We start from the raw sequence: 14,706 nt of genomic DNA on the forward strand, positions 1-14,706 counted from the left end.
TCTCGATCTGAATCTCCATCTTGATCTACATCTCCATCTGAATCTGAATCTGAATCTTCTTCATCGTATAGGAAAGACTATCGAAACCTGCTCGATCTATCCTATCCTATCCTATCCTTTCTATTCTCTAAAATTGCGTCGTCGTTTGCCAGTAAACTGGAACTGAAACCCAGGCTTAAATGCAAATGCAGATGCTATGAGAAATTCCCTCAAGAGTGCACGGAAAGTCGTCGTAGGATATCGTACCTCGTCCCCCCTCTCCCGCCCCAAATCTCCCATTCTATGTTCCGCTACAAAGTACTCCCAGTTTGTTCAAGCCCAGTCCATCATATCATTCTCATCTCGCCTTCTCACCCATCCTTCCTCTCCTCTCCTCTCCAACCCATCCCACCCCAATCAAACAAAACTCATCCACAAACTCCAAAGTCGCCCTGACACCCCACCCCACAATAACTCTCGCTCCCCCCACAATACCCCACCTGACTACAACACTCTCCAAACGCACTACCCTTACACGTCTGACCATTCCCACCTCCACACTTCCCATCCTCACTCGTCCCCAAACTCCCCGCACTCACCACCGTCGAGCCCGCCGCATAGACACCCCCTGTCTGTTCCGCCGCCGGCGCAATCGTCGCCGACGCCATCGCCCCCTCCATCTTAGCAAGCACAGGCGGCCCATTGAAATCTCCCCTTTTACACCCCTTCTGAATCTCCGTACAATGCGCCTCCCACGCCCGACACCCCTTATCCCCCGTCGGCGGCGCACAATCATAACAAACCGTCGTCTGATTCCAGCAATTCTCGCTCGCATCCCAGCACCCTGCTTCGGTGGTATACGCAGCGACTTCAACGCCCCACCAATTAGCATTCGTGATTGCCGTATCTTGCGGTAGAAGCCCTTCATTCTGCTTCGCAGTGTAGGCTGAGAATTTCGCGGCCTTGCTACCGGTGGTGTTGGAGATGCTGGAGATGCCGGGCTGGTAGGGCGCGGGTCCTGCCATGGTGTAGGGTGTAGGTGGGGGATTCCAGATGTTGTATAGGACGGATGGGGAGTGGATGTTGACGTAGCCGGGGATGCTGACTGTATCTTTTGGGACGGCGGTTGCGGTGGAATCGAGATATATTTGTGCACACCCGGTGTAGAATTGAGGGTTTGGAGGGGTCTTGTCAGCTTGATGGAGGGCGAGAAGTTCGGGCCGAGCTAGGTAATATCCACCTGCTAGATCGCTGGGGATGTTGACGGAGAGGTAGCCATTATTTTGGATAAGTTTCTCGGTGCACCATTTCTGTGTGCTGTTATCGTAGCCTTCGTCCCAGATTTTGAACCAGCCTATAGACAAGTTAGTTTTGCTGAGAAACATAAACAAAAAGACACCTAGGGTTCCCGCTTTCAGAAATCCAAGAACAAGAAAAAAAAAGCAAAACACTTACCAGAACCCACGGCCGTATCATTAATAGCCGAAGCCACACGCTTCATATACACGGCACAAGGACCCTTATGATTCGGATCGATAGCGCCCTCCTGGGAACCATCGGCATACTCTCGAAACAAGAAGCTCAATTTCGCCGTTTGATTAACCGCGCAGACGCGCTCGACTCCTCGAGTCCCATTGAATCCTATCCTCATCATCAGCACCCTTCAATACATCTCACCACGAGGGAAAAAACTCACCACACGCCATGGAATCACTATCCAAATCGTTGATGGGGAATGTAGCCGTGCTAGGATCCGAGGGCATGCGAACACATGTTCCATCGCCCTGCGATACATCGTTTACAAAAAGTGTCGTGAAGACTGTGTGCGCAGCTACCAGCCGAGAAGAGTAACATGCCACCAGGGCGAGTGTGAAAAGAGATAGATTCATGTTTCCTCAAAAGATTAACTTCGGGAGAAGGTGTATAAACAGTTTTGAATTTTGTACCGATGTTTTTGGGTAGTATGTGAGAAGAAGTAAGACAAACAATTGCAAAGCAGAGGATCCTTTTCTAAAGAACCAAAGGAGTGTGGTGCTGTGAATGAAAGTTAAACAGAATCGTGATGATTCAAAAAGTACTGGCTAATAAGAAAAAGAAGGATTCGATGCGCTATTGTACAGAAACAATAGTCGTTTATATTGTGATTGTTTCCATACGACGAACCTTTCGTTTATGGGCTCGAATCTCCTATTCACTTCAACGGTTTAACCATTCATTCACCATAAGTAGATTATTAGTGATTAAGAAACCGTACTTTGTGATACAAGCATGTAAGAATTTACTTTTTATTTATTCTGGTGTTTCGATTCAGAGACAGACCAAACTACTGGCATGCCAAAAAGGAAATGTATCAATCCTATCATCTACACAATGCACATCAATCCTATAACCTACAAAATGACCCATGGAACAATCTGGACATGAAGTAGTAGGGTCAAAGGCGCAGCTGGAGGAATATTTATTACATGTATGACAACATCATTCATTGGTTCTCCGTTTTCCTCGAGAAATTGAACAGGGCGGTAAAACATTTTCGTTTGGTTTCAGAAAACGGCCCCTTTCCTTGGCCTGAGAAACAAACGCCAATTACCCATATATCACTTACCTAACTGCCCCAAGTACCCAGGAGTTACATCTGCATTTTTACAGCCGCAATAAATTATCATGCACCTTTTGCATGTCCATCAGGGGTCTCCTTTGCCATATCGCTCACTACTCATTGCAAATTGCATCAATGGGAACCATAGTACAGGAATGATCCTCTAACACAAGCACGGCATGACTTTCAATGCCTGCGAATAAATGTCCGATGCATACACAATCCCTTGGATTGCGATCAAAATCGTACTCCGAAACACTTTGACATTTGAGGAGAAGAGATTCATTCAAATTCATGCACGGCAATCCACCGGCGGAGGTCAAGGTATACACAAAAACTTCGTCCCTTTGAGCCCCTTAGTATTAGGCCAGTTCATCGACATGTTTTTTCCAACATCCTTTTTACTTGATATCTTTTTTCTTTGTCCGCTATGCTCGATTTAATACATTTATGGTACACCCTCCATCAATTCGTCATATCGTGAAAGCATTTATTCGTTAATTTTTGCAAGGATACTGTAGCTAATGTCAGTAACGTATTCCACGGGCAGGAGAATGCGCAAAGGATATTGTACTTACTCATGGTCTCTGAACAAAGAGTATTCCTCTTCTCCAACCTTGACTGGCGATCCTCCGTACTACTCCTAGTCAGCGCAGCTCAATTGTCCATATGTTCCATAACTTCCGACACCCTCGTTCTTGATCCATGCTGCAGCTATCAACCTCATCTGCAAGAATGACCCCAAGCAAACAAACACCTTTGGAACCTCCCGCCTCATCTACCACACACCCATCGAGCTTACCTGAGGAATCAAAACTTTGTCACCAGCCTGCACGCTACAGCTAACTCTCTTTCCATCCTTGTCCAAACCTCCTGGACCAACAGCCAAAACTCTAGCCTCGTTGAGCTCCTTGACACTCGATTCTGGGAGGAAGATACCGCTGGCGGTTTTAGTCTCAGCCTTAATTCTCTGGACCAAGACACGGTCGAGGAGAGGAGCGAGGGACTTGATGGACTTGAGGGCGGTAGACTGCAATATCAATGATCATTAGCAAATATAATACAGAGGGAAAGCTAAAGTGCTCTGTAGGTTTTTATAAGAATTGAAACCGCCCCGAACTATGAAGTCTTCAAGGCGCATGTAAATTGAACAGCTCACTCACCATTTTGAGGGTATTTAAAGTTTGAGTAGAAAGTAATTGGCAGAAAGTTGTTTGGAGTAATATCAAAGAATTGAAGCTCGGAGGACTGGGTGTGGAGAAAAATAATTTGTACCTCTCGGGTTTCTCGAATCTTCTTTAAACCGAACATCGGCCATTGATCAAGACACCCACCTGGTCACATGATAGCACACATTCGTCTGTCCACATCTCCATACACAGCAGTGAACCTGTTACAGAAATCTGCTCAAATTATCAAATATTAATGCTTGAGGGATGAAGATTCAAGAATAGTATAAGCTTCTAAGACTTGCGAATTCGTTAAATTGTCGAATCTTGGCTGACATGCTATCATCGAAACCCCCGCATACTTTGGATCAGCAAGCAAGAAGAGAGACAAACATTAATGGAGGCCGTGGAGGGAATAGAAGTGGTAAGGGACATGTTAATTGTGACAAAAAATGAAACTAAGGTTACGCCAGAGAGATGGGAGTGGATAACATTGTCGAATTGTCACTTGAGCAGCCGAATTCTATCAGTGATTCATGTTTGAACTGTTCAAATAAGTAAATAACAAGGAGACTACAATTGTATTTCAAGAATTATATATATATAGCTATGCTTTAATTAAAAACAGTCGTTAATATCATAAGGACTCAGCAACATTCCTATCTAAAACGACCTCGAGGTATGTATCTAGTAACGATTCCAAAATAATATAAGACCTCCAACACTCCTATGGATATACAATCTACCGCAATTCCTCTACTATCTAAAAATGAGCCTTATGCACTGCACTGTGAAGTAGTGCCATCAATATGAACCAATCAACCTAGGTAAACCATCCCACCCAAAACGCCCCCTAATCCCAACCCTGACTATGCAAATGAAGTGTCATCCAAGGCTACGTAAAATTCGTTATTTTGAGGAAGGAGGTGGTGTTGGTGGCTCAAGAGTATGTGTATGGCCTGGAGCCGATATGGGTTTGCCATCTGAGTCTTGACGGCATATCACTGTATCTCTTACCCAGGGATTATCCAGTATCTGTGCCATCGTAGCTCTCTTCTTTGGATCCAGCTTCAACATCAATCCGATAATTTCTCTACTCTCTCTGGGTAGGAGACGGAGTAATCTGTCTGGTCCTTTAATCACTTCTGGCTTTGGTGGCTCAGGAGGCTTCCTTGATTCAATGGAATTAATCAAGGTGAGCATGTCAACATCAGAACCGGAGCCATTAGGACCGTTTTTCGAATGAGAAGATTTGGTATCCGACTCCTTTGTGGCTGGTGTGGTTGCTCCATTGTGATGTTCTGGTTTTGGTGATGGAGGAGAGGCAAATAATTTGAAGGAATTATCCGTCATTCTAGGCATTTTCCATGGGAATCGGCGTAAAGACATGCAGCAGAAGATTATTGCAAGGGACCAGATATCAGTTGGCTGTGGGTCATATCTCTTCTCGTCATACACCTCTGGAGCGAGGTAAGGATCGGAGCCAACAATACCTACAAGAATATTAGCATGATTTTTTGAGGAAATTCAAAGTAACGTACCACTGGATAACGTGATGCCTCCTTCAAAGGGATACAAGAACACGCTAGCACTACCAAAATCGATAATCTTCATAATACCATATTGGTTAACCACAACATTATCAAGCTTCAGATCTCGATGGGCTAGGCCCATACTATGCAAGTATGTGACACCACTCAAAATCTGAAGAAATGAGCAGGTAACCTCTTCTTTCGACATTTTACCAGTCATTACAACGGCAAATAGATCGTAAGGTGCATATTCCATGACCTCATACCATTTTCCTTTCTCTTGCACAATATCCAATGTTTCGATAATATTACCATGATGTAGAGTTGATCCTATACAAAATTCGGCAGTTACTTTCTTCGTGTATTCCTTTTCTGACTCATAAGAATGTCTGGCGCGAAACTCCTTTACGGCGAATGTTTTACCATCACTGCTTCGCTTCATCAGACGTACGGAGCCTCCAGCTCCAGCTCCAAGAACCTTTCCAAACTTGCCATATTTCGAAGTTAGCCCGTGGTCATCACCGAATGGAAGCTGCTGTCCTTTGCTAGATGGTGATGCTTTATTTATTGAGCTGCCAGATTTAGTAGATGGTGTTGGAGAGCCAGCACGCTTGGCTTTATGTTGACCAATTTTCAAGAATCGCTTGAGCTCTGACATGGAACCGTGAGCTTTGTGTATTGTTGATGCACTATCATCGTGGACACCTGATAAATGATTTTTATGTCCGAATAATCCAGTATGTCGTTTCTCGACACCTTGTGCCGGTGTCTTTCCATCTGCCGCACTTCTGGAGGATCTAGGCAAGCTAGTTGTGGATGAGCTTGGAGATTGTCGGTTTTTTGCGCCTACCGCGCCAAATCTGAACCTCGACTCAATAGCTTCGGCATTCTTGGGCTGCGGGACTCTTCTAGATGCGGCGTAAGGATCATCTATATCACCGGCTGGTGTAAAGGGTCTGCTGTAGGCCGAGGGGGTAGCAGAACGGGCGGGACTGGGTTCTCGAGATGCAGGAACGGACGTATCGTTTGCAGTAGGACCAATCGAAAAAGTATGATGTGGTTTTGATGATTCGTTAGAATTGCTATTAGGGCTAGCCATTATTTGTCCAGAAGATCCAGGTCGAGACGCGTCAGCGTTTGTAGTTGAGGGTGAGGTTCTAGGTGGTGAAATCTGAGGTGTCATAGCCGCCGGATCCCCCTCCGCAGCCACTTTCTGGACTGGAACCCCCTTTGCTGCTTCGGTCGGAGCATCTCTCGATCGTGTTGCAGCAGGGGTTATGGGTGGAGAATGCATGGATGATGTTCGAGGACTTTGATGGGGAGAGGGTCGACTCGAAGAACTGTGTGTGTTATATCGGCTAGCCTCTCGCGAATTCTCTTCGGTTGAGGGTATCTACAATTCAACGAGTTAGTTGGATAGTACAAGACTCCAAACAGAAATAAAGTCAAATTATGAACAATAGCAATATGCGCTATTGTGGGCCATATAATGCGAATCCCTTGTAAAGCAAATTGTGGTTCTTAATGCATAGAGTCTACTAAATCTAGCCCGTGGTTCAGCCAAATTTTGGCGTTGTTACAGTTTGACACTTCAAGCTGAACTATCAACCCACAGATTGGCAGAACCCGTTGAAATATAGATCGTTGCAAATAGAAATGACGTACTCTCGAAGCTGGTAGAGACACAGGCTCGAATGCAAAATGGCTCATGCGACGTTCTTGTAGATGAGTTCCTTGAAGGGTTTTCGATAACTGATCTAAATCTACCTGCTCCTTATTTAACATATTCTGCGTAGCCGTGCTATGATCCAGACCAGCGAAGCTTGCATCCGGTGCTATTTGCTCGTTGACCGCGGCGAACCGGACTTGTGGGGAACCTTCAGTAGAGGATTTGCCGTTCAATTTGAAAGGTGTAGAGCCTGCGTGGCCATTGTTAGCCTCATTCTCTCAATGTATGTTGACAAGATGTCGTGATTGGGTCGACAACAGCACGAGTAAGCGCAGAGACTCACCGAGCGGGGCCGTCTGAGTAGACGATGATGATTCTTGAGGTTCAGCCATAGTGAGAGCGATGGGGGGTATAGGATATTGGAGCAATTGCACTATGGTCGAGGATAGCCCTCCGGAGCCTTCACGAAAGTCGGGGCAGGTTGTAAGTGAGAAGGTTGATTCTGAAAGGAGAATTTGGAGGTTTGATGGTGGGGCTTTCGGAGCGTTTCTCTTGAGTCAAAAGCGGATACAATACTGTAAGAGAGCAAACTAAACGGAAGAAGAAGCCGAGATGATAAGTTTTGCACCAATCGATGAATGATTAACCATCAGATTGAATATTCAGCAAAGAGAAAGATAGAAAATGCAAATGGAGTAAGTAATCAATCGTACAAAGCATATACTGGGATGTATGTATGTAATTTTGACTGTTTTATTTTAATGAAGTCTTTGAAGATTCGAGTAAAGAATCTACTCTAACTGATTCGATTAGATCATGTACAACCAAGAAATTTATGTACCAGTTAACAAACAGTATGAACAAATGGTCAAGAACTGGTAGCGGAGGTAGTAGGAACACCAAGACCGGATTTCTGAGGATTTTCAATGGATGGTGGGTAGTAGACTGGAGTAGCCAAAAGTCAAAGTCGAAGTCAAAGTTTGATTAGTGGAGGAAGGATTTTGAACGTTAGGTGGTGGGTGGAACAAGAAGTAATAATGATGACGGGTTACCGGTTAATAATAATTGAACCTTGAATGCGAAAAGCCATAAGCAATGTCTAAACTGGAATTGGCATGGTAATACTCGATGCTTGATGAAGTAGGAAAGGTCCGATATAACAAGAAGAGGGAGAGACGCGAAGATGTGTGTACCAGGCGAGCCAGGTAATCTGTAATGGAGAATATCAAGTGTGATAGGTCGGATTTGCATCGGCTTTAATAAGGACAAGAAGATAGATGACTGTAGTGTGACGATAGGCATGTGCTAGGTGCAATTCCGTTGCTTTCTTTATTTCCTTCGAATTCATGTGTATGATGTATGTTGTACGGTGTCTGGTGTCTGGTGATATATATGATGTAAACCGGATAATAATTTACATTGATTTGATCGAGATGTACTGCGTACCAAAATATTACCCAAAGGCGTCGATGGAGCAATTATGCAAAAGGCTGGGTTGGATGAGATGGAGAGAAATTGGACCGTTGATTTCAGAAGCATTCATCCAAAAGGATATTACTCGAGTACCGGCGGGTAGTTTGTAATGAAGAGATGAGAAAACTTCAATGGATATGGATATTACCTAGGTACCTCCCACCAGTCGGTCTACCCAGGTACTTCCCAGAGATTGAAGATAATTTCCATTGACTCGCATTCATTTGGATTACACATAGCTTACTAATATTACCACAAATAACCTTGGAATGGAGGTCTTTGCTTCTTTTCTACATGCGGTCAGGCTGGGCAGTCGGCCGCCGCTTGAAAAAGAAAAAGGAAAAGTTTTTACGAGGTACGAGGTCTACTGGCAATCCCTTCATTCTCTAACTAAACACATGTGATGGAAGAAAGAAAATCGAGTTTTTGTCTACGTGCGTAGATAGATAGATACTCTTGTCCTCAGCAAATCACATACGCTGAGATTATCTACAGAGTAGGTCTCGACCACGATCATTCCGTTTTAAGCCAGGTAATATGGAGAGGTGGATCGAAATTTTAACACAGGCAGGATAAAAATAAACAGGTGGAGAAAATTCAAAGCCCAACCTAGAACTGGACTTTTACAGAGGCACGTAGACTCGAGGCACTGGGGCAGACTGTACGAATAGTCGTTCAGTACTCGTAGATGTGGCTGACTGGTGATTCTATATTGTTGAAACCGCCTTGTGAACCTTGATGAGAAAGGGGGGCAACCTATCAATAAGTACCGACTGGCATGCCATCTTTACTTCCGAAACTCATTACAGCAAACTCATTACAGCAAACTCATTACAACAAATAAGGCATATGTCTCTATGTAATTGGAACCAGCAATTCTCATAAAATGGAGAAATTTGTTCCGTCTCGAGTCGCTCAAATCAGAAGACCCAAATTAATACCAGGCATCTCTAATTGCTTCGTTCGCCGAAGTCTTTTATCTTGCACAGCAGCTCAGCAGGCACAAGATTATGCACGGCGAGTCTACAGAGGCGCCTGCGTGCTTGTACAACATTAGCATCGATACTGAGCATCGTTTATGAGTGGATCGTTGTACATTCTTGGGGGGGCGATTTGGTTTGTAGATCTTCCTGCTTTATTGACACTTAAGGCTGCATTGGTCGTAGATAGCTGGGCGCGCTGGGATACGATGCTTCTAGGTTTCTTCTAGAACTCCACTGTCAAGGCCAAGCCTAAGTGATACCGAGTGTTACCGAGGACAACCCCCGAAGCCCCGATTTCGCTGCTGGGGTTGCGCAAAGCGTTCCAGAAGGATTGGAGGAGATAGTTACACGTGATCCAATCAGCTCAAAGCAATCCGGAGTTCGTCTCGGATTTCCAATGAGAGACATCCGTTCCGTGAAGTGACATCTTAGGAAGCATGACCTACCTACCTACGAGTACTTCATAAGTATTTACTCTCGCTGAGCGCCCAATAATCAAGTATTTGGAAGCGCAGCTTTAGTTCAGAGCAAAATGAAACAAATCTGCCAAGTGTGCATGGTTTTGGAAAAGTTTGTACTGATACATGAGTCCATTTCTGAGCTTTCTATTGGACGAGCACCCACAACGCGGAATTATCAATCCTGTTAACGAAATATTCATGTCCTTAAAGGTTAATGTCCTAGTCGAAACATTCTCGAGGTTGAACCATCGTGAAAATCGTCTATTTTACACCGTGCAATCTCAGGTTTCCCTCTGAGAGTAGTGTACATATGAATCCCAACGCCGCCGCAATGATATCACACGTGTAAATTGACTCAGCTTATTCGAATCAGCCTGATCGACAACCCCTCGCCCCCTTCATGCGACAACCTTAACCCCAATGGTTTTCGCCTGCGCAATCACTGATTTGCAAAGCCCCTCCAAAGATAACCCTGATAGGCGCAATTCTGATTGTTTTATTTTGGCAATCTCGTAGATGTGCTTCAAACTGACAGTACCCACAACCGTTGTCGAATCTGGCGCTCCCTTTAGCTTTCCCTTTTTCGCCTCAACGCCCGCAGCGCTGAGAAGTAACCATGATGTTGACGGTGTGCGGAGTTCGAAATGGAATGATCGATCTGGTCGCACTGTGACTCTCGCGGGAATTGGGGTTCCTGGATTCATATGGGCAGTTCTCGCATTAAATTCCTAGTGAAATTATTAGACTAACTGACCATTTGAGAACAACATGAATTGTGTTCATGATACAAATGAAGTCGAAACTGCAACAAGATTCAGGAACTGCGCAAGTTGGGGATGTGCGTACCTTGCAAAAGTCCATTGACTTTACACCTTTACTTCCCAATGCAGGACCAACTGGAGGACTAGGACTGGCTTGTCCTGCTCCTACTATGAGTTTCACTATCACATCTGAAGCTGCGCGTGCTTTCGACATCGTTATTAAGGTGCTGGCTGAGGAAGATGTCCTGGCAGTGAAGCTTTCTTGAGGTCAACTTGATAAATTAAAATTTTAGGCCGCGTCTGTCGCCTTGTCGATAAGGTTCTGAAAATGACATGGGTTTTTTGGTCAAGGATCCATTCAGCCTTTCAAGGTTACCCCAAATTTTAGATAATCCACATGCCGAAACTCATTTGATTTCTGTAAATGATGCGACACAATGCCTTTTACAATAATACGTCATTTGTATACACTTTGATATTCTTCGCAAACGACAGCAAGATTAATCCCTTCTAAATCTTTGAAAGGGGCTTGCACGTGATTAAATATGGATGATGTATGCATTAGGCAGGAACAAGATGATGGGGGGTCATCTTGGTACTTGAAGGACGGTTGTCCCTCTCTCAAAGACAAACATCACAATAAATCATTTCACTTCCCCAAGATACAATAACACAAATATTCAAGATGATGAACTGGGCCAAAAAGACAATGGCCAATGTTGCCGGCACAGCAGAACCAATCTATGGACCGTCAGCAATTATACCAGTCGGCAAGCAAGCAGAAACCACGCCATACACTGAACTTTCGAGAGAAGACATGAAATGGGTCGCTATGGACTCAACGAGCGTAGAGACTCAGACTTTCTATTTCATGGCTGATAGTGGACATATTGCCATGGCGCAAATAATACACAGTAATGTTATGTATGATTCGCATTTCTCTCCTTGTAAGAACGAGATGCTGATACTATAGGAAGTGGCGTGCGAACGACAACTCAGTTCAACTGCAAAATCTCCTATCCTAAAGGTAGTTCAAAGCCTAATCTTTGGAGTTCCGATCAACTCAGCAACGTCGAATTCAGCGATGATAAAACCTGCTTCTATGCAGACGATGTTGCCATTGATCTTTCTGAGGATGGCACAGAATATACTATCAAATCCATGACGAATGAAGCATCCATCGTCAACCTCACAGTGACTCGAGTTGCTCCGGGTTTCCATGTCGGTAAAGATGGCAAATCATATTATGGCACAGATCCAAAGGCTCCTTGGGGCTCGATGAGACATGCATTCTGGCCACGAACTGTCACCAAAGGATCCATTACAACCAAAGATGGGTCAATAGACTTCAAGGGCAAGGCATTGTTCATACATGCGCTCCAGGGAATGAAACCACATCACGCTGCCGCAAAGTGGAATTTTGTCGACTATCAAGGTCCACAATTTTCAGCCATAATGATGGAATACACAACACCTCCAGCATACGGTTCTACCGTCGTCAGTGTTGGTGGCATAGTCAAGGATGGCGAAATCATCTGTGCTGGAGCTGGAAATACTGCCAAACACACCCGGATCAAGAATGATGAGGATGCTGGCTGGCCGGAACCAGAGGCTGTCAAATTTGACTGGCAAGGAAAGACAAAGGACGGAAAATCCGTTTCTGGTTTAATCGAAACAGACCTCGAGGAAAGACTCGATAGAGTTGATGTCATGGCTGAAGTCCCTGGGTTTGTAAAGAAAATCGTGGGCAATGTTGCTGGAACAAGACCATATATCTACCAGGTTTGTCATACATACTTCTTACGAAATTCCGTGATACTAATACTCCATGTAGTACTCACCGCGTAGCAAGCCAACAACCTTGAAACTAAAGATTGGAGATGAAGAAATTATAGAGGAGGGATTTTTATACACCGAAGCAACGTTTATTTCCGAATGATACCTTGGGACTTGAGTTTATGGCATTGATGTTTTTACTTGTCAATTTTTTTTGGTTTTCGGGCGTCAGCGAAACAAGAGACATCATGGGTGCGTTGGAGAATAAGTATATATATTTTAGGGCTTGGAGATACCTTATGGGGTAATAGAGTCTCTTCAGGAGGCTTGGATATCAACAGAAGTTCTTTTTCAGAATAAAAAAATTGCTCAGTACATATATAGTATTATTGAAAGTGAGACCCGGGTGAGAGGAGAAAGTAGAAAAAACGCGCTAGTTTCAAGTCCCGTGACTTCGTTTTCCCCCCGCTTCCCAGCCGCGTTCAACTTTCGTTTGTTCAATCCCTTTCAACTTTCAAACAATTGTCTCAACTCCATTTGATGTATGATCGAGTAATAATATTACGATAAATTGCTACCTCTTCTAAAGACGCATATCAGCTCCTTGTAACAAAATGACATCACAAAACTTATCCTCACCATACTCTCGAAGAGGTCATCATTCAATGGCCGGAAAGACTGTAATGTCAAGCCTTGGCGGAGGCAAGGGCAAGACCGGTCCAGGTGGTAGGGGAATCGGAGGTGGTTCTCGTCTGAGAAGACATCGGTGAGTTTTTTAGATCGATCTCTATGATTCTTGAGGTTACTTCATTTATCATTGTTCTCAAGGATTGGACACTTTGTTAATATGTTTCTGATTTTAGAAAGGTTTTTAAAGATAACATAAATGGTATTACCAAAGGTGATATTCGGTTAGTATTTCCGTAGTAAGGCTGAAGACGCGAACTAACCACAATTCATAGACGTCTAGCACGCAGAGGTGGTGTCAAACGTATCTCATCGATGATCTATGGCGATGTCCGTGAGGCGATCAAATCACGTTTGAATGAGGTCTGTACCCTCGTTACAATGTCGAGATCGTCGTTTTAATACCTTGCAGATTTTGAAGGATTGCGTCGCAATAGTTGAACACTCTAAGAGAAAGACGGTCACTGTCAACGATGTGGGTTTCTTGTGCTACAGTTGCTGGTTGAGACTCGAAGCTGATAATGTCATGTTAGGTCATTTGGGCATTGCGTCGACAAGGGAGACCTATTTATGGTTTTGACAACATCGACAAGTGAACGGTTGCACGCTGTTGATGTGCATTTCGACTATTTTGCGAGGATACCCGTTGCGTGCATATTTGTAGGACTATTTATTGATGTGGAAATCTTGGCACGCAACACTTTTCGTTGTTAAGCTACATTTTTTTCTTTTCTTTCTACAAGATATTGAGGATATATCAAGCGGCAGAAGTATGTTTGTAACAAAATTCTGATGAGCATATGGTATTGGAAGGATGACAATCAAATAGAGGCCATTGAATCATGAGCAGGCTCTACAAAAGTGTATTCGACTTATACCTGTCTTCTTCTATTTCCCAGGAAAGATTGCCTGCCTGTATTTACTTTTCTTTCTGTGCCCAAGTGAGCATAACTCAATGCCAAACCCTTTTGAAGGTTATTCGTTGCAATATTTTACACCATAGTCGTACTCCTCCCCATTCCCCTGCCACCCCCTCTACCAGCGCTTGAATGCATCCTCTCCACTTCCACATCACTATTCATTCTCAGCACCTTACTTCTCCCATTGTTTTTCCCATTTTGACTCTTTCTTCCCATGAATCCTCTCCCTTTCTTCTCCAATTTTTCCACCCTCTCACTCTCCCTCTTCTCCCACAATTCATCTATGCGTCTTGAGCTGGCACCCCCATACCAAACTCTCTCACTATAAATGCCCATTTTCGGACCGCCTGGATACTGTCCCTTCCGAACTTTACTCTTTCGAGAGAAATAAGTGCAGGTTATGTAGAAACCGTGGATGTGGCCGGGAATGACGCCCAGGAGAAAAAGGATAGTATTGAGGAGACAGTCGGCGCCCACGCCTGCGATCTAGGGTAGATGTTAGCCTGGTTGAGTGAAATTGAGGTTGAGGAAGGGGGATAAGAGACTTACAGCCATAACTGTCACGGGCGGACCTTTGATTTGATTAGTTTTCTAATGATACAGGTAACTCGGTGATGGAAGATCGTAGAAAGTGCACATACAGAAAATGTTAATCAATAACATCAATAATCTCTCTCGAATCATCTTGACTTGGAAT

General features: G+C 44.2%; 7 protein-coding genes across 7 annotated transcripts; 2 read left to right on the top strand and 5 right to left on the bottom strand.

The window, feature by feature from the left end:
• Positions 1–407: 407 nt before the first annotated feature.
• EAF02_008856 (uncharacterized protein) lies at positions 408–2,162 on the bottom strand (the record flags this gene model as incomplete). Its single annotated transcript, XM_038904904.1, has 3 exons — positions 1,676–2,162; positions 1,435–1,620; positions 408–1,333 (listed from the first exon to the last, which is right to left on the bottom strand). The coding sequence occupies exons 1-3, from the start codon at positions 1,866–1,868 to the stop codon at positions 408–410; spliced, it is 1,305 nt and encodes a 434-aa protein (XP_038755314.1). The 5' UTR covers positions 1,869–2,162.
• Positions 2,163–3,068: 906 nt separating this feature from the next.
• On the bottom strand, positions 3,069–3,744 carry EAF02_008857 (uncharacterized protein; the record flags this gene model as incomplete). The annotated part of the gene is made up of 4 exons (XM_038904905.1): positions 3,069–3,093; positions 3,157–3,215; positions 3,381–3,608; positions 3,742–3,744. 4 exons carry the CDS (start codon positions 3,742–3,744, stop codon positions 3,069–3,071), a joined length of 315 nt encoding a protein of 104 aa, XP_038755315.1.
• A 912-nt stretch (positions 3,745–4,656) lies between these two features.
• Positions 4,657–7,340, bottom strand: EAF02_008858 (uncharacterized protein; the record flags this gene model as incomplete). Its single annotated transcript, XM_038904906.1, has 4 exons — positions 4,657–5,240; positions 5,289–6,672; positions 6,945–7,198; positions 7,292–7,340. The coding sequence occupies 4 exons, from the start codon at positions 7,338–7,340 to the stop codon at positions 4,657–4,659; spliced, it is 2,271 nt and encodes a 756-aa protein (XP_038755316.1).
• A 2,923-nt stretch (positions 7,341–10,263) lies between these two features.
• EAF02_008859 (uncharacterized protein) lies at positions 10,264–10,840 on the bottom strand (the record flags this gene model as incomplete). Its single annotated transcript, XM_038904907.1, has 2 exons — positions 10,264–10,593; positions 10,712–10,840. 2 exons carry the CDS (start codon positions 10,838–10,840, stop codon positions 10,264–10,266), a joined length of 459 nt encoding a protein of 152 aa, XP_038755317.1.
• A 471-nt stretch (positions 10,841–11,311) lies between these two features.
• EAF02_008860 (uncharacterized protein) lies at positions 11,312–12,565 on the top strand (the record flags this gene model as incomplete). The annotated part of the gene is made up of 3 exons (XM_038904908.1): positions 11,312–11,550; positions 11,604–12,408; positions 12,461–12,565. 3 exons carry the CDS (start codon positions 11,312–11,314, stop codon positions 12,563–12,565), a joined length of 1,149 nt encoding a protein of 382 aa, XP_038755318.1.
• A 451-nt stretch (positions 12,566–13,016) lies between these two features.
• On the top strand, positions 13,017–13,685 carry EAF02_008861 (uncharacterized protein; the record flags this gene model as incomplete). Its single annotated transcript, XM_038904909.1, has 5 exons — positions 13,017–13,168; positions 13,266–13,313; positions 13,365–13,452; positions 13,502–13,564; positions 13,623–13,685. 5 exons carry the CDS (start codon positions 13,017–13,019, stop codon positions 13,683–13,685), a joined length of 414 nt encoding a protein of 137 aa, XP_038755319.1.
• Positions 13,686–14,081: 396 nt separating this feature from the next.
• On the bottom strand, positions 14,082–14,693 carry EAF02_008862 (uncharacterized protein; the record flags this gene model as incomplete). Its single annotated transcript, XM_038904910.1, has 3 exons — positions 14,082–14,495; positions 14,559–14,581; positions 14,651–14,693. The coding sequence occupies 3 exons, from the start codon at positions 14,691–14,693 to the stop codon at positions 14,082–14,084; spliced, it is 480 nt and encodes a 159-aa protein (XP_038755320.1).
• Positions 14,694–14,706: the final 13 nt, after the last annotated feature.

Source organism: Botrytis sinoallii (assembly GCF_014898435.1).
Source record: "Botrytis sinoallii strain Bc 23 chromosome Unknown BSIN_017, whole genome shotgun sequence".
Classification (NCBI taxonomy): Eukaryota; Fungi; Ascomycota; class Leotiomycetes; order Helotiales; family Sclerotiniaceae; genus Botrytis; species Botrytis sinoallii.